Source organism: Engraulis encrasicolus, chromosome 9 (genome assembly GCF_034702125.1).
Source record: "Engraulis encrasicolus isolate BLACKSEA-1 chromosome 9, IST_EnEncr_1.0, whole genome shotgun sequence".
In the NCBI taxonomy this organism is placed as follows: domain Eukaryota; kingdom Metazoa; phylum Chordata; class Actinopteri; order Clupeiformes; family Engraulidae; genus Engraulis; species Engraulis encrasicolus.
The window spans coordinates 31,958,722-31,985,276 of record NC_085865.1 but is presented as its reverse complement, the minus strand read 5'-3'; the positions used below and the strand labels follow the sequence as shown (position 1 = coordinate 31,985,276).

At 49.5% G+C, this 26,555-nt stretch overlaps 1 protein-coding gene across 12 annotated transcripts in view; it reads left to right on the top strand.

The window, feature by feature from the left end:
• The window catches only part of kmt2ca (lysine (K)-specific methyltransferase 2Ca), a 244,243-nt gene that overhangs the window by 205,005 nt on the left and 12,683 nt on the right, over positions 1–26,555 (top strand). For all 12 annotated transcript variants that reach the window (XM_063206925.1, XM_063206924.1, XM_063206918.1 and 9 more), the window contains 11 exons: positions 1,104–3,254; positions 3,622–3,825; positions 6,864–7,031; positions 7,483–7,612; positions 8,539–8,728; positions 9,056–9,234; positions 10,921–11,057; positions 11,605–11,857; positions 13,660–13,811; positions 24,478–24,576; positions 25,804–26,522. In XM_063206925.1, the coding sequence (XP_063062995.1) occupies positions 1,104–3,254; positions 3,622–3,825; positions 6,864–7,031; positions 7,483–7,612; positions 8,539–8,728; positions 9,056–9,234; positions 10,921–11,057; positions 11,605–11,857; positions 13,660–13,811; positions 24,478–24,576; positions 25,804–26,522 (4,382 nt within the window). The remainder of the gene's footprint in view (positions 1–1,103; positions 3,255–3,621; positions 3,826–6,863; positions 7,032–7,482; positions 7,613–8,538; positions 8,729–9,055; positions 9,235–10,920; positions 11,058–11,604; positions 11,858–13,659; positions 13,812–24,477; positions 24,577–25,803; positions 26,523–26,555) is intronic.

Below are 26,555 nucleotides of genomic sequence, written 5' to 3'. Positions count from 1 at the left end.
GTTAGTCTCACACTGTCATTCACACCGGCTCACTCACTCTCTTAGACACACACACACACACACACACACACACAAATGTAGACAAGTAGACACACTGCCGCGCGCACACACACAGACAGACAAGTAGACACACACACACACACACACACACAAGCGCAGACAAGTGTACACGCACACACGTGCGCGCGCACAAACACACACACACACACACCGGCACTTGCTAACCCACACACATACCTACTCTTTAACTCCCTGTAGATTACCTTCTATCAATTTTCTCTCTCCCAAGCTCTGCCATTCTTTTCTCAGAATCTATTTCTTTCCGTCTCCCTTGCACCCCCCCCCACACCTTTTCCCATCCATCTCTCTCTCTCTCTCTCTCTCTCTCTCTCTCTCTCTCTCTCTCTCTCTCTCTCTCTCTCTCTCTCTCTCTCCCCCTCTCTCTCTCTCTCTCTCTCTCTCCTCTATATCCTTCTCTTCTCTCTCTGTCTCTATAAGAACCTCATTGCGCTGCTGCCCCAGAGGAGTAGTGCAGTTTGATTTATTCACTGACATTATCACATTCTACCTCTCCATTCTGTCAACATGGCTTCCTGGCTATTTTTTCTCACCCTCACTCTCTCTCTCTTTCTCTCTCTCTCTCCCCTCTCTCTCTCTCTCTCTCTCTCTCTCCTCTCTCTCTCTCTCTCTCTCTCTCTCTCTCTCTCTCTCTCTCTCTCTCTCTCTCTCTCTCTCTCTCAAACACATTCACTTGTGCACGCACACCTATGCACTCATGTGCATGTACACACACACAGACACACAAACTCTGAGGGGGAGAGAAGGAGGGAAGTGTGTTTGTCTGAAAAGTGTGTACTTAGAAAGAGCAGATAACCAGTCTGGAAAGGCTCAAGATGGCGTCCTGTAAATGCAGTTAGCCCTGATATGTAATGCTTGAGGAGCTGTTGACAGAGTTATTACTATTGCTCTTATGTCTTGGCAGTACTCTTTTGCAGCGCCATTTATCTTCTTTTGTCTTCTCCCCCCCACTCCCCACTCCCACCCCCCACTCCCCTCTCCTCTCCTCCTCTCCTCCCCTCGTCTCCCATCTACCACCCACACAGATCCGCAAGCAGCAGAAAGAACATGCTGAGCTCATAGAGGAGTACAGAGCCAAGCAGCAGCAGCATGGCATCCAGCACCCCATGATGTCCCCCCTGCAGGGCATGCCACCCCAGGGCCCTGCTGGTATGATGCCAGGCCCCGGCCCCAGCCCCTTGCCCGGCCCAGGACCAAGGCCCATGTCCGGCCCAGGCCCCAGGCCCATGAATCCAGCCATGATGGGCCCAATGATGGGCATGCCACCCCACCACCCGGGCCAGCCCAACCCTGGGCAGCCGCCGCAGCAGCCCATGCCCCCCAACATGCCAGGTTGGCACCCCGCCGCCGGGCCTAGGGGACCCATGGTTGGGCCTCCGGGCCCAGGAGGACCCAGGATGCCACCTCACATGGCGCCCCAGATGCCGCCCGCTAACCCAGCTCAGCAGGTTCCTGGCCAGGTTCCCCCTGTCGGACCCCCTATGGTGCCCGGTGCTGTCGGACCCCCTATGGTGGCCGTTGCTGGTGGAGTTCAGGGGAAGCCCACTCCGATGGGCCCGGCTGGCATGGGTGTTGCAGGGGTACCTCCTGGTGGCGCAGTAGGACCAACAGGACCAGGAGGTGGTGCTCCTCCTAGCAATGGTGGTGCTGGTGGTGCTGGTGGTGCCGCCGCTCCTCACGTCAATTTCGACGACAACAACCCGTTCAGCGAGGGCTTCCAGGAGCGTGAGCGCCGGGAGCGTCTGAGGGAGCAGCAGGAGAGGCAGCGGGTGCAGCTGATGCAGGAGGTGGAGCGGCAGCGTGCCCTGCAGAAGCAGATGGAGATGGGAGGCGGCATGGTGGCTGGGGTGGGAGTGAACACCTCGCCCTCCACCACCGTCACATCCAGCGTGCCCACCCCCAACGCCACCCTGTCCTCCACTGCCAACGCCGGACCTCTGAGAGATCCCAGCTTGTCTCAGATGCCTTTCTTCAACAGCGAGCTGCCACAGGACTTCCTGCAGCCTCCTAGACCACCTCATAATCACCAGCAGCAGCAGCAGCAGCAACAGCAGATGGGAGGCATTTTCCCGCAGAGCCAGGCACCACAGCAGGCTGGTATGGAGTTCACGGGTGTACCTGCCCAGGGCTTCAGGCAGGGTAATCAGCAGAGGCCTGGTCCCGGTCCCGGGGCAGGTAATGGTGGCTTTAGCCCGGACATGGGTCCCATGGGCCGGGGAAAGAGCCCCATGATGTCTGGGAACGGCTTCCCTCCTCAGGGACAGCCCCCCAGGCCTACCGGGTTCAGTGGACCTCCCTTGGCCGGCAGTGGTGGTGGTGGCGGCCATCCGCTGACTCCCACCGATGGCGGGTCTTCTTCGTTTGGTATGGACTCTCCCTCCACCCCTCTGCCGCCCAACTTCCCCGGCTCGGGCCAGTCCCTGATCCAGCTCTACTCCAATATCATCCCGGAGGAGAAGGGCAAGAAGAAATGCAACCGCAAGAAGAAGAAGGATGCCAACAACGACGACGCCGATGCCGAATCCATCCGGACGCCCTCCACGCCGCACTCGGACCTCACGGCACCGCTCACCCCGCTCACGCCCTCCACCCCCACGCGGCCCGACCCATCCTCCTCCGACCCGCTCGGCCTCAACACTCCCTACCCTGGTCTCGCCCCCGCCTCAGAGCTGGAGCGTCAGCTCTCGTCCATTGGAGCAGGTGGCGGAGGAATGGGAGGAGGGGGGCTCGGTGGCCCATCGATGCCCAGTCGTCACTTCATGGGCGCCGGCTCAGAAATGAGACTCGGTGGGCAGCAGCTGGAGGTGAAACTGGAGAAGCTGGACGCCAGCGAGTGCCACGGGGGCTCCACCACAGGAGATCACCACCGGATGGTCAAGCAGGAGGAGGCTTGTGTAGGCCTCCAAAGCCCCCCGGGAGGACACGGCCTGAGCGGGGATGGCCATTCCTGCAGAGGGAACAGCAACGGCAACAGCAACGATACGGCAGCAGCCAGCAACGAGCTGCTGAAGCATCTTCTGAAGAACAAGAGCACCCCTCCTCCGCACGGCACCCCCCAGCATCAGCATCAGCACCAGCACCAGACGCCGCCTAGGCTGCAGCACCAGACCTCGGTGGAGAGCCTGCGCTCGGAGGACGACGCACCTGCCGACAACAAGAACGCAGCGCTCAAAATGGTAAGTGCTGAGCGCAGGACGTGTCATGGAAATACAGTAAATCTCCACACTAGCAGGAAGTAGATAAATGTAGAATATGTATATGGGATGGAATTTAAGTTTTGGAGGGTTTTGTTTTACCAGGTGGAATGAATTTGATGGTAAAACGGCACCTAAATTATTATGTCATGTAGGAGTAATTTGTTGCATGGCATCTGCATCGTCATTGTGACATTGTTTGTGTGACATCTACCTGCCACTTTAATGATAAACTGTAGCCTGTTTCTATCCTTTACACTTGCACCATGAGTTTTCCAGGTCTCATTGCAAGTGTCATCTTACTTTTTCTGCAAGCTGAACTGCTTTTCTCCGTTTTGCGTTTCCTCAGGGAAGTCCAGGTGCAATTAAGCCAGAGCTCCTGGAGGCCTCCGTATCAGATCAGGGCAAGCGTAAGCAGCAGCAGCGCTACAAGCGCGGGCCCAAGGCTGGCATGGAGAAGCCACCCTCACGCTACAAGAAGAGGAAGAAGGAGGAAGAGGAGCGGCAGATGGTCTACTCCAACACTGACTCACTCATGAGCCAGCTCAAGCAGGTGTGTGTACCTGCAGATCACTCACACATACACACACAAGACGCACACAAACACACATACACACATACACACACACACACACACACAGACAGACAAGTAGACACACACACACACACACACACACACACACACACACACACACACACACACACACACACACACACACACACACACACACACACAGAGAGAGAGATGTCAATCCATATCTCCCTGTACAAAGACATAATTGGCAATAATTGAAACACTCTCGTGTGAATAGCCTTTGTCATCACCGTACTGAACATTTAGTTGGAAGAAAAAAAATCTATTGTTTTTTAAAGCAGTCCTTATTAGCTCCCATCAGCTAGTCCTCTGCCACTGAATTGTTTACTAAAGTCCCTATGGAGTACATTTCAGCCCCCGCCACACCACTGAGTGCGATATGAATATGAATTGCTGAAAAGTAAAGTTAATATGCCAGTGATTCATATCCTGTATGTGATTATTAACCTAATTACCCCATCGATCAGCCCACGCGTGTATTTGTAAATTTTTCATTAGCGCGTAGGTACAGTAGAAAGGTTTTGCCCAACTTTATGGTTTGATTATTTGTATCAGAGCGCACGCGTGCGAGTTCCTGTATATATATTAGGCCAATTTAGCCCTGTTAATTACCCTCCCATCTACATAAAGAATGAGTTTCATTAAAGCTTAATAGCGCCTCTGGCACAGACGCATGGCTTTACGCGTGATCCTAATGGAGCTGGGGAGTTGGAGCACAAACAGCAGTTTAAATGGGTAACTCGACACATTCACGCAGGAATAATGAGCAGCCTCGGTGAAGGGAGAGAAAGGAGAGGATGTGCAGTAGTGGTGAAGAGAGCTGAGGGTTCTTGGAGGCAGTGTGGTGGTTGTAGTGGATAAAGACAGCTGAGGGTAGTTGAAGTCAGTGGTGATCCTACAGTGACTGCGGCCCCAGGTGACGACCCCTCTGACACCCTGCCCCCAACCGTGACCCTTGGCAGGGGACAGAAATGCAAAAATTGTGAAAAAACACCTTAAGTGCTGACAAAAATCACCACTACCTCTGAAATAACATATTAATGGCAATAATTGGTGATTATAGGACCGCCCTGGTTGAAGTGGTTAAAGGGTGCTGAGGGAACTGATGGGTAGTGTGCTGTTGAAGGCAGATTGGAGACTGTGAAGCATTGCAGTGCAGTGGTGGTGGAGTAGGTGGTTGCACTCCATCAATGTTCACCTCAAAATGTAATGTCCACTGGTGAGAATGCCTAAAGAGTTTTTCTTGTGAATGCAAGTTTATTTGTGAATGTGTGTGTTTGTGTGTGTGTGTGCGTGGCGCGTGTGTTTGTGTGTGCGTGTGTGTGCGGCGCGCGCACACGCATCAGTGAGAGAAATTGCCTGAGACTGTGTATATTAAAGAGAGATTGCCTGTTTCTAACCTCTCTGTTTGGGTACTGATTGTTGAGCCCACGGCTTAAAAAGTTTCTTGGAAGTTTAAATATAAATCTTTGGAGAATGGAAAAAGGCTGAGGGGTGCTGTGCTGGATGGCTGTGACTCAGCTAAGGTCAAGATGATGCTGAAACTTCTTGCACTGGAAAAATATGAATATAAAAACTGATCAAATTGTAAAATCAAAATGTACTTGAGGGCGTCTGATGAATGTAGACCTTTAGGGCAGTGTTTCCCAACCAGGGGTACGTGTACCACTCGGGGTACGCGAGCATACTGCAGGGGGTACTTGGAAAGATGTTATTATTACATCAAATGTATGGAGCAGTCACATCAGGACAGAGAAAGCAATATAAAACATGAATTCGGGGGTATTCATGGTACAACCAAGAGGTTTAGGGGGTACAAAAAAGGTTGGGAAACACTGCTTTAGGGGATGGCTTAGTCACAGCTTGTGAAGCCACATTCTCTTTCAAAACTTTTCATTTTACTTTTAAAAAATCCCTTCATTCACAATGTTTTACATGGTTTTAAAATAAAAACTAAAATGCCTGGGGAGAGAAGACCAGCCCTGCAACACCTGCTGAAGAGTAACCGCAGAAATACACCAGCGGCGATCTGAGCGAGTCGCGCGACAGAAGTAATTGACTTTGTATTGAGTCGAGAGACAAAAGCGATTCTGGAGACTAGAGCGATTTGCGCGACGAGCGCGACAATTTGAAGTTGAAATCTTTTCAACTTTCTATGACGCGGTTCGGCGACAAGCCGCGACAGCCAATGACTGTATAGAGGTCAGTGACCACAGCCAATGGGAATGCTTGAATGCTTTGCCTTCTGCCTGTACGGACATACTCTTGTCTACTCAATCGCTCGTATCGCTTGCTGCTGCACTCTGTCGCTTGAATCGCGTCGCCGCTGGTGTATCTCTGCGGTAAGTGTTGGTGTTTTGGTAATAATAAGGTATAGGGCAGCCGTGGCCTAATAGTTGAGGAGGTGATCTCAAGATCAGAAGGTTGTAGGTTCGAATCCCACCCTTAGCCCTCCCGACACCTCCATCCATGTCTAAAGTGCCTCTGAGCAAGGCACCTAACCCTACATTGTTCCAGGGGCTGTAACCAATACCCTGTAGATAATTGGTAATGTTCTTTGGATAAATCGTCAGCGAAGTGTAATGTTATAAAAACCATGACAACCATGCATTCAATTGACACAAAGTTGGAAGTGTCACTGAAATTCTGTGCCAATTCCCTCACGATGAGCGATCCACAGCCTCTCAGTCTCACACCTCAGTGTCAGTTCAGTGCCGCATGTCACTGTTGTAGCAGCTATTGCAGTCTGATTTCAGCTTGTAAAGGCAGACTTTTCACTTTTTTCCCTTATCTTATTTCACATCTCTTTTCTTTTCCTCTGCTCTCTACCTCACTTTCACTTTCTTGCTCCTTGCTCCATCCCTCTCTCCATATGTCTTCTTCTTTCGCCTCTATCTCTGTCTGTCTGTCTGTCTGTCTGTCTGTCTGTCTCTCTCTCTCTCTCTCTCTCTCTCTCTCTCTCTCTCTCTCTCTCTCTCTCTCTCTCTCTCTCGCAGTTGTCCATGCTGCCCCTGATGGAGCCTCTGATTGGTGTGAACTTTGCCCTCTTCCCGCCGTACGGTAGCGGCGCCGGGCAGCTGAACGGAGAGAACCGCCTCTCTGGCTCCTTTGGCAGCGCCACGCTGGACGGAGCGTCCGACTACTATTCTCAGCTCGTCTACAAGGTACTAGAACCACACACAACACACACCGACTACTACTCTCAGCTCGTCTTCGAGGTACTAGAACCACATGCAACACACAAATTAGACAAAATTAAAGTCAGTAATATTAGTACAAAACGTCTGACTTCTCTCAGCTTGCCTACAAGGTGTCACATACAAAACACATATTAGAAAACAAACAAAACAAAAATACCCCAAAGTTAAAAGCAAACAAATAAATAAGGAGAGTTATAGAACTAAAATCTATAATAATTACAAATGTAAATGTAGTAATAATAATAAATAAAAACTGAATGGGTAAAATAGTGGTAAAAAAAATCCTCCAAAAAAATTCTGGCCTCTGGCTTAGTGAAGAGCCGCTGGGCTGGAATAAAACAATGAGTTTTGTTCCATGTTGTGCTTATTGTTGATTTTGCTTTTCATGAATTGTATTGATTTGTGTGTGTTGCAGCAGAGCAACCTGAGCAACCCCCCCACCCCGCCGGCCTCTCTGCCCCCGACCCCGCCGCCCGTAGCTCGCCAGAAGATGGTCAACGGCTTCGCCACCGCTGAGGAGCTGGCCAGGAAAGCGGCACTCATGGGTAGGTGTAGTAGTATGAAGAGGCCTTTCTAGGTTCTTATTCAGTGATGTGGTAATAATGCATTAGTGACATATGGGTGATATATGCCACGTGTCATCCAGCAGAAACTAAAGAAAGTGCAAACATAGAGCAGCAGTCATGGCTAGGCACTGATATACAATATAGAGAGACTTGACAGCCTGGCTGGGCCCGGGATAAAGTCATCTGGAAGACAATTGCTTATTTGAACTGAATAGTTCTGGTAAAAAAAATAGAAGGAAAAGGGAATAATAATAATTACAACATTAAAAAAATAATGTTACATCCATAATAATAAAAGTGCATTGATTTTAATTAAAATACTATGTGCTAGTGGTGTCAACAATAATCGATTTGGCAATGCAATGTGGGGCATGGGCAATCCAATTCAATGCGGCAAGTTCCAGAATCAATGCGGCAATTTTTCAATTCAAGTTTCAATTACTTCTGTTGATATTTCAGGAGCAAATGAATGTTAAATTAACTAAAAGAACTTCAAAGCATTGAAAACGGCAAGACCGATACAGAAAACAGCCAATAAATTGTTGCTCAGTATCTGACTACTTGTATTGCCTCATCATGACTGATGAAACATTTGCTTTGCTTTCAGTAGAAATGTAATGCATTGCAATGCATTGTAGAATTGAATCGAATCGAATCGCTACCTCCCGAATCGTAATCGAATCTGATCGTCAGGGCAGTGCCAATGCACACCACTACAATGTGCTGATATTCACTAAAACAACTACAACACCAACATTATGATGCAGATCCAACACAATGGACACAATGACCTCTGCTGTTAAGATGTAAAAAATAGTGTGGCAACATAAGACCATGGTATGTGGGCACAACAAAACACTTACACCCCTGTAACACCTGTATTCCCCTATGATGCCAATCCCCAGGACATAAGGCCATGGGTGCCAAGCCTCTGCCCACTTCATACCACCCGGAGGAGGACCTGCTGGCCCAGACGCTGGCGCACGGCCCCAAGACCGTGGACGTGCCCGCCTCCCTGCCCACCCCACCCCACAACAACCAGGAGGAGCTCAGGTGGGCACCGCACAACGCCTACAGGCTGCTGGGGCCCAGAACGTGAGTCTGCACGCACGCACGCACACGCACACTCACACACACACGCACACTCACGCACGCACGCACGCACACACACACACACACACACACACACACACACACACACACACACACACACACACACACTTGTGGTCTCATCTTATACCAGCACTGGTACCAAGTACAAGAAACAATTGGGTGTGGAAGTAGATTTTTTCTTTACTGAAAAACTTTACTGTTGGCCTGTAGGAAAAAAATCTGGGTTCTTCATTCCAACTTGTATACTAAAATTGAACTGTTCTCCCTGTATGTGCATTTGTATGTGCGTTTGTGTGTGTCCAACCCCAGGTCACAAGATCAGTGTTCGGACAGGGACTCGCCTGACAGCTTTGTGCCGTCCTCGTCACCCGAGAGTGTGGTTGGCATGGAGATCAGCCGCTACCCAGACCTGTCACGCGTCAAACTGGAGCCCCCATCGCCCTGCTCATCACCTGTACTACCCATGATACCCTCCGCCAGCGGGAAAGGTACACACACACACACACACACACACACACACACACACACACACACACACACACACACACACACACACACACACACACACACACACACACACACACACACACACACACACACACACACACACTGCATCACCTGTACTACCCATGATACCCTCGGCCTGTGGGAAAGCTACACACACACACACACACACACACACACACACACACACACACCCTTCACCAACGGTCCTGCCCATGCTGCCCTCCGCTAGTGGGAAAGACGCGCACTCTCTCTCTCTCTCTCTCTCTCTCTCTCTCTCTCTCTCTCTCTCTCTCTCTCTCTCTCTCTCTCTCTCTCTCTCTCTCTCTCTGCACAAGCAGTACAGACTCTATCAAGTGGATGCATGTGTCATTCTGTGTTGGATTGATTCAAAAGCCAAGAAATTAGTATTGGACCAGAATAAAGGAATACTGTAGCAATCTCAACTTCAAAGTGGTCTGTGTAGTCATGTGGTGATTTACATTTTTAAAAGTCATTTTAATTAAATTGGGCAAATTGGTAGTAATTATTAACTTGCAGTGAATAGCACAAACTATTATAACCCACTTGAACAGAAGAGTGAGACTACTTTTGAACGAGAGCTGGCAATTTATATAGCTAGCAATTAAGCTGTTATGTTAAGTCATGTAAGTGAACACTTGTCAGAAATGCACCTCTCTCTGGATTTGAGCTGGGCTAGGAGAGGATTTTGTCACTGGCTAATGGATCTCCTGCACTCCCGCTTCTCTGTAGCGAAACACAGCAGCCTGTTCGTACATGTGTTAAAGCAATACTGAGTAGTTTTCATGTGGATATGGATTAATGTTCCTCACGGGGGTCTGTAGAGCAGTGTTAATTTCGTCAACAAGGACGATGACGAAAATATTTCGTCAACGCCCATTTTTCCCGTGACGATGACGAGACGATGACGCACAAAAATTACTTCCAGAAAAAAAAATTGTGGCGAAAATAAAAATTGATTTGAGAGAGAGCGAGAGAGAGAGCGTGAGAGAGAGCGTGAGAGAGAGAGAGAGAGAGAGAGAGAGAGAGAGAGAGAGAGAGAGAGAGAGAGAGAGAGAGAGAGAGAGAGAGAGAGAGAGAGAGAGAGAGAGAGAGAGAGAGAGAGAGAGAGAGAGAGAGAGAGAGAGAGAGAGAGAGAGAGAGAGAGAGAGAGAGAGAGAGAGAGAGAGAGAGACCTGCACCTGAAAGTGTGTGTGTGTGTGTGTCTAATGCTTTATTTGCTCTATGTTGAAATTACTTTGACAGTGCTGATTAGGGTTTTATTTGGTGGAAAGTTAGCTAGTAACAATGTGAATATTTGCTGCAATAGGCTATCTAGTAATAATTTGTGAAATAACAATAGTCCTAGTAGCCTAGGTTATTTATTTTACACCACAATGTTGACTAAAATGACAAAAAATTTAAATGTTGACTAAAATGACTAAAATTTGACCAAGACTGAAATTGTTTTTCGTAATTTAGACTAAGACTAAGACTAGATTAAATAAAGCTGACGGAATTAACACTGCTGTAGAGAGATGGTCTGCCTTAACATCAAGCTCTCCTACATCCTTGCACTCATCTTATATATCCAAACAACAGACTCCTAATAGCTCATAGTTGTTAGTGGATCTAACTGGGTTTTAACTGTGTTCTACTCTGTCCCTCAGCTTCAGAGATCATGAAAGTGGAGGTGAAGACGGAGCCTTCTGGATCTTTCTTTGGTTCTTCGTTTGGCCTGCCGTCCTCCTGCTCCAAGAGTGACCTGGTGTCCATCGCCATCACACTCAACTCAGCCGCTGCAGAGGTACTGTTGTTGTTGTTGTTGTTGTTGTTGTTGTTGTTGTTGTTGTTGTTGTTGTTGTTCTTGTTCTTGTTCTTGTTCTTGTTCTTGTTCTTGTTCTTGTTCTTGTTCTTGTTCTTGTTCTTGATGTCTGTTGTTACTGTTGTTGTTTTTGTTGTTGTTGCACTCCACACAGCTGCAGCAATGCTTCCTCTGAATGGGCTTCTGAACGCTGTTTACACAGCCCTTCCTGTACTGGAGCGTATCATTTGTTTACAGCAATACAACTGTGTATACTCAAATCTACACTACAGTATATCATTTGAAGGGAAATATGTAAAATCAGAAATGAAATTGTTTTGAAAATGAATGATCATACTCGAGTACAATTAATTTTATTTTTTTCAGCCAGGAAAGTCTCCTCTGTAAACGTCTCCTCTGCCAGGGAATCCTGGTCAAAAATTAAGGCAAAACAAATGCTTTAGGTAGAATATAAGTCGTGAAAGGGGAAAGGTCATTTCAATCAACTCCTGCCCTTTGTCTCATCATTGCGTGTCTTTGTTCTTTCCAGAATGTTCCCGGGGTAGTGGCGGCGGTGGCCAACCTGTTGCGTGTGCCCGTGCCTAGCACGTACGATGAGACGCCGCGTGTCCCAGAGCGGAGCTCCCTGGCCCTGTTGGCAGGAGTGAAGGTGCCCCCCACCCAGGGCGGCCTCTTCTCTGAGCAGCACCTCCAGAGGCCCCGGGCACAGGCGCCATCCTCCGGGGCCCCAGCCAGCACGGCCCAGGGCCCCCTTCAAGCCCCAAGGGGCTCCTCCAGCACGGGTAAGGCAGTGCCTGGATCAGCTATTCATTCACTATTGTGTACTATTTAGGGAACAAAACGACACAAATTGTTTTTTTATTTGTAGCGAACTCTAGCATGGGTAAGACAGCCTGGCTCAGTTGTTATTCTGTACTTTTTACTTTTGTTTATCACACTAAACTGCCTCTCTTTGTGAAATTTTGTAGAAATATACATGAAATATAGTCGATAAACTACACCTTAAACACTGTGCTGGTAAGACAGAGCCTGAATACAACATCTTCATTCTTCACCTGACCACTACATAGTTAAGTGCAGTATGTGGTGGACAGAGCAGTTCAAGTAATTGCATCACTACTTTATCAGGTTTACCTGCTCTGCTGTTTCTCTTCTCTGTATTACGTTTCTTTTGTTGAAACCAAAATATGGTTATTTTTTTAGCGTTTAGGGTCAAGATATCAACAAGATTTTTTCCCCTTTCGTGCCCTGAGCATCGGTCATGGTCTCTCAGTGTCAATGGGGTCTATTTTTTAAATCTCTTCACGGTGTTGCCAGCTAATTGGCTCGCAGAACTCCAGATGAGAGTAGAATGGAAAGGAGATCAAACAGCAGGGTAGTGGCACAGCACTGAAGAGAAAAGAGACACAGCTCTGCCTTTCGCTCTCTCTTTCTCTCTCTCTCGCTTTCGCTCGCTCGCTCTCTTGCTCGCATGCTCTCTCTCTCTCTCTCTCTTGCTCGCTCTCTCTTGCACGCTCTCTCCCTCTCTGTCTGTCTGTCTGTCTCGTTCTTGTTCTTTGTTGTGCGCTTGATCTTTCTACCTTCGCTCTTTCCATCTCTCTCTCTCTCCCTCTCTCCCTCTCTCTCACTCCCTCTCCTCTCTCTCTCTCCCTCCCCCCCTCTCTCTCTCCCTCCCCCCCTCTCTCCCCCCCTCTCCTCCGTCTCCCTGTGGAGAGTGAGGTGTTGGCGGGGTCATGTCCGAGAGGTGTGAGAAGAGGCAGGCTTGGGTAATGAGTGCGAGGACGCTGCGCTTAAATGGATTAACCGACAGCAGCGGCGACAATAGCGCCGTGGCCAGACACGCGGCTCTCAATGTGTTACAATATCGTTCAAGCGCTCACCGAGTGAGTCGACGCCAAACGACCTTGTTAAAGTGTTAATGTGAATCTGATAGGCCTATTCTCTCCCCTGTATCGAGTTCTCTGAACGACTCTACACTACACACCTATTCTGTTGATGCTTTTTCGGTGTAATGATTGTAAAAGGTTATAGGTGTTTCAGGTTTATAGACACATACTGATGGGGAGATTGGCTCTGTTGTCCTCACTGTGCAACTGCTGGTGTCAGTCTGTTGAGTTATGCACTTCACCCAATGCTTGAAATTGGTGGTTTTGTATATTTTTTCACATACACCTGACGATGACCAGACTGCATGGTCGAAACCTTGTGTTAATAAACCCGGAGCAGCAACAGTGTGCGGACCTTCCTTCTTTTCATGTTTAATCGTGTTTAAGTCCGGCACCGGTTTAATCTGGATATGCGCGCTCTCCAAAACGCTACTGTGTATATTTTTTGCCTTATGTCTCCAATATGTCTGTGGCTAACCTGTGCTTTTTGAACTTGGCTGTGAAAATCAATGTACTGCCTATGGAACATGCTATTTAAGAACATTGTGCCTCACATACCTTCTCCCTACTACCTCTTCACCTACTTAAGGTGTGTGCGCGTGCGTGCGTGCGTGTGTGTGTGCTTGTTGCTGGATGTGTGCGCTTGTGTTTTAAGCATAGAAGATAACTCTGGTATTGCTCTGCTGTGTTTTGTATAGGCTCAGCTGGGCGTCAGGACCATGGCTTGGGGAACACCACCGGTGGCACTGGCAACACGGGCACCAGACCCCAGTGGTGTGCCCACTGCAAGGTGGTGGTACTGGGAAACGGAGTCCGCAAGGTCACCAAGGACCTGCCCTGTGCCAAACTGGTAAGCCACTTAAACGGCAATCCCTCTAACACTCTTTTTTCAACTTTTCAACTTTTATCACTAAACAAAATGGTTTGTAGATGTTAATCTTACTAGCCAAACATGCACTCCATGATGGGTCAAAACTGAACTGAACCTAAACCAGCCAAACTGAAATTTCACCTGAATTTGGCCGGTTGGCTGGTGTTAATTTAGAGCCCTGCTAATCAGTATTTGGTTTCAGTTAGCCCTGTAACTTGTGTGCCACTTAAAAAAACAAGCCTGTAACTGTTACACCAAAAACGAGAAGTGACTGAAGTCTTGTGGTCTCTGGAGGGTTGGCAAATTGAGCGACCAAACGGAACTCGCCGTGGGCTTTGCGAACTGGAAACCAATTGGAAAGAAGCGTTCTTATTTTCAAAAGTCACAGGTTGACAAACCAGAGCCATTCTGTGATTAACTATCGTCAGTGTCACGTCTCTTAATATCACGTCAAGAGCAAGTGAAGCATAGAGAAACGTCTTGAACGACTTCCCCCCCTTTTTTTCTTTTTGTTTTGGTCCTACTCCTACTTTGGACTGGGGGTTTACAGAGGGAATAGTCTACTGTTGCTGTAGGATATTATGATGATGATGAAAGTACTGGTCGTACACCCGCTGGCCTAATTCTTCGGTCAGAAAGAATGCAGCTGTTCTAGAGGTTGAGTCTTGCCATTTATTAATTAAACAGAGATGAAAATAATGTAGTGGTGTCGTGTTATCAAGTTGTGGAAGTTACGTTGTGTGGTTTTCTATACAAAGACAGAAATAAAAGAACAAACAGGACAATGCTAAGTTATTCACAATACAGATGTCCCATTCACAATATCTACTCGAGGATAATAATTACAGGGAAAGTACTGCACACACAGTAGTAATAACAGGGTGATAAACAGTACTAAAATGCCATAAATAAAGCATTAAAACAGCACAGGAAATCGTACAGCATTAAATATATTAAATGCTAACAAAGACCACCGTGTACAAGATTGCTAACGCGGCATTGCTGAGTCATGGAACATTCTAGACATTTCCAATACACAGAAAGATTGTCAGGCTTCAATACAAAGTTAGAAAGGACTGTAGAAACGAAATAAATGGCTGTACAAATGAAATAAAGCCTTACAAAGAAAGTATGGGTACTTACAGTTACATTCACGCACAACAACACAGAAACACTTCCAAACGAAGTCGGAGAGTCCGGGAATGCGACTGCATGAGAGAGAATGTCCGGGCATGTCTCATATCACGCAGCTATAACATGCGTTCAAAGCGTGATCAGTCTCTTAAAGCGACAGCGCCACATTTCTTATAGTCAAGTCACTTACATAGGAAAATGCACACATAAGGAAATAAGGCATTTAAACATATGAATGCAGGGAATTTACACCTGAAAGCAGGGAATTTTGTACAGCCGCCCCCAAATTTACCTAGTAAATTTGTAAACAACATAAATTAACTGCCCATCAGTTATTAAACTAGTTAGCTACATCACTGGGCATTTCAGGGAGCTCAATTAACTTGGCCACAGGGCGTAAGTAAGTGTTACCTTTAATGTCCACTGCGGTAGTCCGGACCTTACCGTCATCACTAACAAGGACCTTACTGACCCGTCCTACCGGCCACATAGCTCTCGGCAGTTGATTGTCCATAACCAGGACAACCTGTCCAACCTTGAGGACTTCTGACGATTCCTTCCACTTCTGGCGCAGTTGAAGGTTGGGAAGGTATCTCCGGATGAACTGGTTCCAGAAGTGGTCGACGATGACCTGGCTGTGTCGGTAGAGTCGTCATCCCAGCAGAGCTTCAGGCCCATACAAGGCCTGTGGCAGGGAGGCATCCCGCCGCCCCATCAGGAGTAGGTTTGGCGTGATCGGGTCTGGGTCCGCCACGTCAGATGACACGTAGCCCAGAGGTTTTGAGTTCAGGATCCCTTCGACTTCCACCAGCACGGTGGCAAGGACGTCCTCCGGAACAATCTGGTCGCGTAGTACAACTTGGAGAGAGGCCTTGACAGACTTGATCTCTCTTTCCCACACACCTCCGAAATGAGGTGCATGAGGTGGGTTGTATCAGAAGGAGATTTTCTGTCCAGCAAGCTGCTCCTTCAGGGAAGGTTCAAGTTGGGCGAAGGCTTCCTTGAGTTCTCGTCTCCCCCTCGTTAGTGCCCTGGTCGCAGAGAATCTCGAATGGCTTTCCTTGTCTTGCTACAAACCTCCGTAGGGCAAGGAGGAAAGAGTCACTGTCCATATGGGAAAGCAGGTCTAAGTGGACACACCTTGTAGTCAGGCACTTAAATATGATGCCCCACCTTTTCTCATGTCTTCTGCCTATTTTGACTGTGTAGGGGCCAAAACAGTCAACCCCCGTGGACCAGAAGGGAGGCTTATTCAGGCGAAGCCGTGCAGAGGGTAGATCGGCCATTTTGGGGATCCCCGGTTTCTTGCGCCACTTGCAACACTCTGTGCACAGCCTCTGATGCTTGCGGATGGCTTGTCGTCCACGCAGTATCCAGTATGATCTGCGAATCTCTGCATAGACTCTCTCTGGTCCAGGATGAAGGAGACGATTGTCATAGTCTCTAATCAGTAGGCGAGCGACCAGGTGATCAGGTGATAGTACAATAGGATGAAGCGTGTCGTCCTCTAGATCCTCCGCCTTGCGAAGCCTCCCACCGACTCTTATCAGTCCAAGTTGGTCGAGCGTTGGTGAGAGTGAGCTCAGTCGGCTTCTGGTTGGTACGGCCTTTCCAGCTTTGAGATCGTTCACCTCCTCAGGAAAGCTCTCTATCTGGGTCCTCTGTAGCACAGCTAGTTCAGCTGCAATACGCTCGGAGGCGCTTGGGGGTGTGGCGGCCGCCCCGTGAAGAGCCTGATGAGTGGTAAGTATGAGGTCCTCCCAGGTCTCACAGGCATCCAGGTCAGGCAGTGGCATGTCTTTGGCAGGAGACAGTGCCACAGAAGCTACCATGTCTGAGCTCGGTTGCATCATCCAGGACAGTGGAGGGACAGACAGGCCAGTGATCTGGTGAGAGCTGTAGGAATGGAGGACCACAACGCCAGTGGCCAGGCTGTGAGAGCTGGGACAAGGTTAGACCTCGGGTTATGTCATCAGCCGGGTTGTTCTTTGAATCGACATATCTCCAGTTGCTAGTCCCGACTAGGTCTTGGATTTCTGCAACACGTGTTCCTACGAACACTTTGTATTGCTGGGACTCGGACTGAATCCATTTCAGGACAGTGGTAGAATCAGACCACATGACGGAGCGTGTGAGGGGTACTGTGAGCTCAGTACTCAGTACTTGGGCAAGCTGTGCACCAGTTAGGGCCGCACATAATTCCAGGCGTGGGATTGATAGCTGGCGCTTGGGTGCAACACGAGACCGTGCCAGGACGAAGGAGACATGAATCTGACCACTTGGATCTACCACTCGGAGGTAAGCTACAGCTCCATAAGCTTTCTCGGATGAATCACAAAACACATGTAACTGTGCGTCTTCAGTTGTGATGTTGAATGGGGTGTAACGGCGAGGAATGGAAACATCCTGGAGGTCAGTTAGCTCTGATTCCCATGCTTTCCACAGTGGGAGCAAGTCATCCTGTATGGGGTCATCCCATTGTCGCTCGGTTCGCCACAATGCCTGCACTAGCACTTTAGCCCTGGTGGTGTATGGGAGAATGAACCCCAAAGGGTCGTACTGGCTTGCAAGTACACGGTACACTGTTCTCATGGTCACTTCGGTGGTAGACACTGACCTCTTCTTGTAACCGAGGACATCAGATAGGCAGTTCCACTTCAGGCCGAGAGTGGATTCTTGGGGCTCTGTTTTGTCTGCGGAGAGCCAGAGCTCACAGGCCTCTGATCTGGCCTCAGAGGGAAGATGAGCTACCACTTCTGGCACATTACAGGCCCACTGTCTGATGTCGAAGCCACCTTTGGCGAGCACTGCTCTCAGCTTGTCAAGGAGTGCTGTAGCCTGCTCAGGACATGGTAAGGACTGGAGGCAGTTGTCCACATAAAAGGCTGTCAAGACTGACTCCATCACATCTTCATTGCCCTTCACATGGTCTCGGACGTGCCTCTGGACTGCGTAAGTGGCGCAACAGGGGCTGCATGTTGTCCCGAATGGTAGTACACGCCACTCATAGATGTCCGGCTGACGGTCTTGTTCCATGTCTCTCCACAGGAAACGCAAGAAAGGCTGGTCGGAGGGCAACAGCCTAACTTGGTGAAACATTGCACGAATGTCACCACTGATGGCGACAGCATGCTCTCTGAATCGGAGTAGTACTCCGAGTAAAGGAGGACCTAAGGTAGGGCCAGGTAGCAGGTTGTTGTTGAGGTTATGCTCTTGATGTGTGAAGGAGCAGTTAAACACTACTCTCGCCTTTCCATTGTGGAACACCATGTGATGGGGAATATACCATGAGCCAGCGGTACTGTCGGCCTCCTCACGGGTGATCTTCACAGCATATCCCTCCTTCTCCAGCTTGTGTATTGCTGTGTTGTAGATGGTGGCCTGCTCAGGGTTGTTCGACAGCCGTCTCTCAGCCCTTCGTAGGAGAGGCATTACAGCAGAGGGCGAAGCTTGGAGTAAGGTATGGTTGTCTTTCCACAGGAGAGGTGTTGCATATCTCTCCACGCCATCCACATTGATCCGTGCCGTGTCACTTTCCAGCAGAGCGAGTGCGGCGCTGTCCTGCTTTGAGCGTGTGATCTCTTTCTCATTGCGACGAGGCAGAGTGTCGAGTTGCCATAATTTCTCCACGTTGTGTCGTAGCTCTTGAGCAGGTGACAGGAAGGAGGTGTGTAGGCATGAACTCTGATGACAGGGCTGTTGCAGGAACGTCGCCGGGCCCTGGATGGACCATCCCAGCTTAGTGCATACAGCTACAGGAGAGCCAGGTGAGCCCATACGGACTGGACATATGGCAGTGATCAAATGTGAATTGTCTGACCCAATGAGGATCATTGGCTTGGCATTGTGGAAGGGCTTGACTGGCACATCTTTCAGGTAGGGGTATTTCTTCTTCAGGACATCAGCTGGACAGGACTGCTCAGCAAGGTTCAGCTCTGAAGCAGTGAATACATTCTTGAGTTTGTGTCTAATGCCCAGGTTTGACATGGTCGATACCTCAAGTGTCACAGATGCCCCCTTCAGATGCACTATGTCCTGCCTGACAGTTCTCAAAGTTAGGAACTCACACTCCCTCTTGAGGCCAAGCTTGTCCACTGCAGCGGGAAGTATGATCGTCCTTTCAGATCCATCATCCAGCAGGGCATGTGTATCCAGGATCTTGCTCCCGTTGCACAAGCGAACAGGGACAACTTTGAGCATCACTCGGCGTGAGTGACTTGCTTGATCCAGGTAAACAACTGTGGAAACAGTGCTGACAGTAACACTGGGCTGTTGCGTTGTTGCAACTTCATGCAAAGTCAACAGGTGCTGCTCTCCACATGTGGCGCAAGGCTTCTTCAAAGTGCACTTGTCGGGTTTATGCCCTCTTCCACACCTCCAGCAGCGGTTCTGTTCCTTTATCCAATCTGACTTCTGGGATGTATTCATGCTGTTGAATTCCACTCATCCATTCAGGTAGTGCTCGTTGGACTTGCAATATGGGCAAAAGGGCTTGAATCGCTCATGCTTGGGTTTTGGTGATGTGGAAAGTGCACTTGTGACTGATGCAGTTGCCTTTGTTGTAGCAGCAGTGTTTAGCAACACAGTTGATGACTTCACTTTAGTCTGTTTGGAGGACTTGGTATCTTGACGTGGAGGCTCTCCCTGAACACCACCAGCGGCCCGCCGAGAGATTTGTTGGGTTTGAGACTTAATTTCCAGCCAGGATGCCAGGTCGATCAGATTGTATGTCGTAGCAGACCCACTGGCGATGATGCCTCGCTTCAAGCAGTGTTCAACGAAGGAATCTCTGTAGATCACAGGAAGTTTGCTAAGCAGGATGTCAACATGCGAACCACACTGCAGCTCGTACCTGGCTGGTTCACGTGTCGACTGTAGCATTCCCACTAGTGAGCTAACTGCTGTGCTGAAGTCTTCAAATGCGTCACCTATTCGGACCGATGGAGCTTGCTGCAGGGCCTTTAGCTCACTTTGAATGAGTGACCGTGGCTGGCCGTATCGTTGTTCCAGAGCCTGCATCGCAGCGCTGTAGGGCTGTGGACTGTTCAGGTGCCTCTTAGCTATCTGATAAGCTGCAGGAAGTTTCAGAAGGTCAAGGAGAACTTGAAACTTGTAGTCCTCTGTCAGATGTCGGTGAGGCCCTAGGACTGTGTCCAGACCCTTTTTTAGGAGAATAAAGTCACTCTCTTTGCCTGATGAGAAAGCAACCAATTTAGGCTTCGGTATCCCATAGGATGAGGCGATGGCCATCTCCATCAAGTTAGGTGCTCCTGTATCAGGTGCAGGGTAGGCCGCAGGTTGTGGAGCAGGATATGGGTATGGGTACCAAGGATAATGCCCCGGTTGCGGTGGCGCAATCCCATGAGGAGGGTACCAAGGCCCAGCAGGTGGCTGCACTGGCGGATAAGTTTGAATGGGCGGAGGCTGATTTGGCACTGGATGCCATGGAGGATGCTGTGCAGGCACTCGCTGACCTGGAGGAGGTAGCATGGGCGCTCGCTGGGCTGGCACAGGCGGCGCGGGTACAGGCGCTAGCTGGACTGGCAGGGGTGCCGCATGTGCTGGCGCTGCATGGCTTGGCGGCGGAAGTGCTGGCGCTAGCTGTCTCTGCAGAGGTGGCGCGGGCGCTGGCTGGACTGGCAGAGGTGGCGCATGTGCAGGCTGGCGTGGCACAGGTGGCATGGGTGCAGGTGCAGGCGCTAGCTGGACTGGCAGAGGTGGCACGGGCGCTGGCTGGACTGGCAGAGGTGGCGCGGGCGCTGGCTGGCCGGGCATGTGTGGCGCATGTGCTGGCGCTGGCTGGCCTGACGGAAGTAGCGCGGGCGCTAGCTGTCCCTGCAGAGGTGGCGCGGGCGCTGGCTGGCCGGGCATGTGTGGCGCATGTGCTGGCGCTGGTTGGCCAGGCGGAGGTAGCGCGGACGCTGGTCTGTCCCTGCAGAGGTGGCGCGAGCGCTGGCTGGCCGGGCATGGGTGCAGCATACGCTGGTTGGCCAGGCGGGCATGGCAGACGTGGCAGACGAGGCAGGCGTGGCATGGGCACCGGCGCTGGCTGGGGCACCAGAGGTGTGGCAGGTGAGGATGCCCTCTCTGGAGAGCCATAAGATGCTGGTGTAGCAGTGCCATCCGATTGAACATTCTCTGCTTGCTCAGTCAGGCCTACCGATGCTGCGAGAGGCTTATGTTGTGCCATGTCTAACCAGGGTCCTACTTTGGAGGCTGCTCCTTGAAGTGCCGATGTGGAGAACTGAAAGAGTGGCTGAGGCATGACTGGATTCAATTCTTGCACATAAGTGTGACTAGGGGGTTCTGGCCATAATGTTTGAGGAGCTAACATGTAATCTGAGGGAGGCCTGTCTGCAGTGTGGGTAGTAGTGACAGGTGCATAGCCGAATGTGTCTGGCAAACTGCTACTGTACTGCTGATGAGGAGAGGTTGATCTTGGATACTCATGAGAAAAGCCCACAGTACTTGAAGGATAAGAGGCACGCTTTGCATTCTCCATTTCCATAGCAAGCTGTTCCATTGCAGTGCTTAAAGTTTTCCATCTCTCCTCTAGTTGATCTAATGCAGATGCTCTAGCAGCGGTAGCACTCTCAGATGGGAAAGAAATGTTGCTCTGACTTACATGTGTTGCATGCCCTGTTGATGGCATGTGTGGTCTGGAGGGGGATGATTGGCAAGGGTGGCTGAGCACATAGTCCTCTAGGTAAGCTGGAGGTTGTCTTCTCCGGCTGGGGTGAGGATAAGGCTGATGTGCTTCACCCTGGACATCTCTAGAAGCAGCCATGACGCAGATGATGTACAATCCGGCGATAAGAAGGACCAATTTTGTAGGATATAATGATGATGAAAGTACTGGTCGTACACCCGCTGGCCTAATTCTTCGGTCAGAAAGAATGCAGCTGTTCTAGAGGTTGAGTCTTGCCATTTATTAATTAAACAGAGATGAAAATAATGTAGTGGTGTCGTGTTATCAAGTTGTGGAAGTTACGTTGTGTGGTTTTCTATACAAAGACAGAAATAAAAGAACAAACAGGACAATGCTAAGTTACTCACATTACAAACGTCCCATTCACAGTATCTACTCGAGGATAATAATTACAGGAAAAGTACTGCACACAAAGTAGTAATAACAGGGTGATAAACAGTACTAAAATGACATAAATAAAGCATTAAAACAGCACTGGAAATCGTACAGCATTAAATATATGAAATGCTAACAAAGAACACCGTGTACAAGATTGCTAACGCGGCATTGCTGAGTCATGGAACATTCTAGACATTTCCAATACACAGAAAGATTGTCAGGCTTCAATACAAAGTTAGAAAGGACTGTAGAAACGAAATAAATGGCTGTACAAACGAAATAAAGCCTTACAAGTGAAATAAGAGTACTTACAGTTACATTCACGCACAACAACACAGAAACACTTCCAAACGAAGTCGGAGAGTCCGGGAATGCGACTGCATGAGAGAGAATGTCCGGGCATGTCTCATATCACGCAGCTATAACATGCGTTCAAAGCGTGATCAGTCTCTTAAAGCGACAGCGCCACATTTCTTATAGTCAAGTCACTTACATAGGAAAATGCACACATAAGGAAATAAGGCATTTAAACATATGAATGCAGGGAATTTACACCTGAAAGCAGGGAATTTTGTACTGTTGCCATGTGGAAATGCCTTAAAGGGACACTGTGTGAGATTTCTATTTATTTATTTCCAGAATTCATGCTGCCCATTCACTAATGTTACCTTTTTCATGAATACTTACCACCACCATCAAATTCTAAGTATTCATTATGACTGGAAAAATTTCACTTTTCTTACAAGAAAAGGGGGATCTTCTCCATGGTCCGCCATTTTGAATTTCCAAAAATAGCCATTTTTAGCTGCACAAATGACTCTACTTGGACCATACTAGAAAATATTTGTTTATTACTTAGTAAACTTTCATGTAAAGATCAAATTTGGCAATAGGCAGCCCAGTTTCAATGAGCAGCATAGTTGTAGTACCATTTTTGACCATTTCCTGCACAGTGTCCCTTTAAAACACCCACAGTGCTGGACCACTCACTGGCACACTCGATCTATATGCTTCATGATTACATAGAAGCCTTTAGCCTCTCTCGGCATCGGCGTATAATAAAGTCTTGTGTAGGAATGAAGTGGTTTATTTGAAAGGAATGAGTTTAAACGTGGCGTAGCAGGCTCGGCAAGCTAGTTCCAAGGAAGCATGATGCAATCACAGAGGTACGTGTGAGTCACACACGGCCTTAGACACTTCACACAGACTGGTGTGTGTGTGTGTGTGTGTGTGTGTGTGTGCGAGAGAGAGAGAGAGAGAGAGAGAGAGAGAGAGAGAGAGAGAGAGAGAGAGAGAGAGAGAGAGAGAGAGAGAGAGAGAGAGAGAGAGAGAGAGAGAGATATGGATGACTGCACTGTGGTGGTGTGGTGATGTGAGTTTCTGAGTGTGCGTGTGTGTCTGTGTCTGTGCGTGTGTGTGTGAACTGCCATCTCCAGAAGCGCCTTTTTAGCAGGCTGACAAAATAACCAAATTATGCAAATCCGCCTCTTCCACGTCGGAACACTTCCAGCGCCGATGACAGTCACCCCGGCAACGTCACCAATGCCACCCCCCCTCAGGCTTAAGGCGTGACAGGCACTTAGTCTAGGGGGGTTGGAAGTGTGTATGTGTGTGTGTGTGTGTGTGTGTGTGTGTATGCGTGTGTGTGTGTGTGTGTGTGTGTGTATGTGTGTGTGTGTGTGTGTGTATGCGTGTGTGTGTATTCACGTGCGTGCGTGCGTGCGTAGTTGTGGGATGCATTGCTCCCTGTTGCCAGTCCTCGGGGGGGCTTCTGGAACATTCCGATCATTTGAAGCGATGGGAGTGGGCTTTGAAGTTGAACATCAACACTTTTTTGGGGCGTTTGACGGTTTGCTTGCATGTGTGTGTAAGGATGATGCTTGCACGTGTGTGTCCGTGTGTGTGTCCTTATCCGTCTGTCTGATATGTTAATGGAGTAGTAATGCACTCTTGCCAGTATCAACAGGATGCCTCCCCTAGTGTTGCTCTGCCTATTCTCTCTCTCTCTCTCTCTCTCTCTCTCTCTCTCTCTCTCTCTCTCTCTCTCTCTCTCTCTCTCTCTCTCTCTCGCCACCCTTTGATGTGGCAGTGCCCACACGGCAATATTAATGACGCCTCTGAGTGCTGCTTCTGTTAGCGCTGGCTCGTAAGTGCGTGCATGTGTGCTCGCATGCGTTTTTGACAGTGAGTCAGACACGCACTTAATGTACGTTGTTATTTATAAGCAAAGCATTTGGTGACTACAGTAGGTCAGTGACTAATGTTGCATCTGTGTTTGCATGTGTATATTTTTGAATTTTCATGTGTATTTTTTGGGGTTGTTTTGGGCTCTAACTATTTGTGCTTTTTTGTGTTTCTTTCTGTGTGCGTGCGTGTGTGTGCGTACGTGCGTGCGTGCGTGTGTGTGTGTGTGTGTCTCCACAGGAGGGTCAGGTGAAGTCGGAGGTCAGCCTGGTGTTCTGCAGCCACAGCTGCTCTCTGCTCTACGCCGCCGCCCTTCAGGCCAAGACGCACGACACCAAGGTCAGCTACCACACGCACGCGCACACTCCCCCCCATATTACTTCTTCCCAGTTTTCCATCCTTTAGCAATTATTCCCCCCCCCCTTTTTTTTAATTTAATTTCATTCTCAGCACTCACTGTTTTCCCCAATTAGCCATGTTTTCTCTCTCTCTCTCTCTCTCTCTCTCTCTCTCTCTCTCTCTCTCTCTCTCTCTCTCGCTCTCTCTCTCGCTCTCTCTCTCTCTCTCTCTCGCTCTCTCTCTGGTGTTGTCTCTCTCACTTTCTTTCTCTCTCTCTGTCTCTCTCTCACTCACACACTCACTTAATCTCTTACTCTCTCTCTGTCTCTCTCTCTCGCGCGCGCACAAACCTAACCAAGGTCAGCTCCTGCCCCAAGGGCATGCACAGACACACTGACCCTGACTGAACCCATATCACCTCCATACACACACACACATGCACACGCACACACACACAGACACACACACACACACACACACACACACACACACACACATGCACACGCACACACACACAGACACACACACACACACACACACACACACATTACACATCCAGAATATTCCAGGGAAAGTGGAGCAGTGTAAAATATGTTGTAAACAATAAGCTCATGTCTCCACACACAGCCAGATGGAGGGATTGGACAGACTGACAGCAAGCAGCGGAGAGATAAACATAGCCCTCCTTCCCTCCATATCCCTTTCTCTCCGTCTGTTTCTTCCCCAATCCACAATTTCCCCTTTCCATCTGTATTGTATCCCTCGCTTCTACACACACTGGTTAAGGACCATAAGCAGACATGTTTATTATTACCCCACAGTGAACGAATAAAAGATAAAGGAAAACTGGTCAGAAGGGATTTTAAAGTGTGATCCATCGTTTCTTAATCTGATCCTATTTCCTCTCTCTTTTCTCCCTCTCGTCACGCATCCTGGTCTGCAACCTCTCTCCTTTTTCTTACATTCCCCATCCCTCTTTCCATTCTCCTCTCCCCAAATTCTTTCCCTCCTCCTTTGTCTTCATATATCACATCTTCTATTTCTATTTTTTTCTAGTGATTGTTTCTTTCTCCATCCATCCTTCCTCCTGCTCTTCATGCATCTCATCTATCGTTTCTTACTTTACCAATCCCTACACCTTTTCTTCATGCCATCTCTCTAGTTTTTTGGCATGTTCCCAAGTATCCCTCCTTATTTCTCATCTTAATGAAATTCTCTTCCCAACAGCCGCCTGTTACCACTCAGCCATCGGAGGCCATGTCCCCCATGGGCAGCCCCACCACCACCGCCACCCCTCCGGCCGCCACCAAGGTGCTGCATGCCTACAGCAACAACATGTCCACCCTGGACGTGCACTGCCTGGCCCAGCTGCAGCCCAAGCCCTCGCCCCCCTCCAGCCCCCCCATCCACTTCCCCACCCTCTCCCCTGCCGCCAGCAGCACCCCCTCCAGCAGCGACCCGCCAAAGCCAGACCCCGGCACCCCGGCGCTCAAGTTCACCGTCAAGCTCAAGCCTCGCCCCCGCGCGGTCCACGGTGGAGACGACGGGAGCGGCAACACGGGCCACCACCACCGGGCCCACCACATGCCCGCCAAGCGCTGGAAGGGCCACCGCTGGCGCAAGTGGAGCGTGCAGATCCTGGTGGCGCGCAGCGGGGCGCCGCCGGAGCCCACCAAGGCGGCCTGGCAGCTGGGCGGGAAGCTGCCCAAGGAGGGGCCCGGGGCCACCTGGCTCAGGCCCGAGCCCAAGGCCAGGGACCGGCGGCGCTGCTGCCTGTGCCAGCAGCAAGGGGACGGGGAGACGGACGGCCCCGCCAGGCTCCTGAACCTGGACCTGGACCTCTGGGTGCACCTGAACTGCGCGCTGTGGTCCAGCGAGGTGTACGAGACGCAGGCCGGCGCCCTCATCAACGTGGAGCTGGCACTGCGGAGGGGCCTGGCGCTCAGGTACTACTGTTTTTTTACTTCAGAGATGTTCAT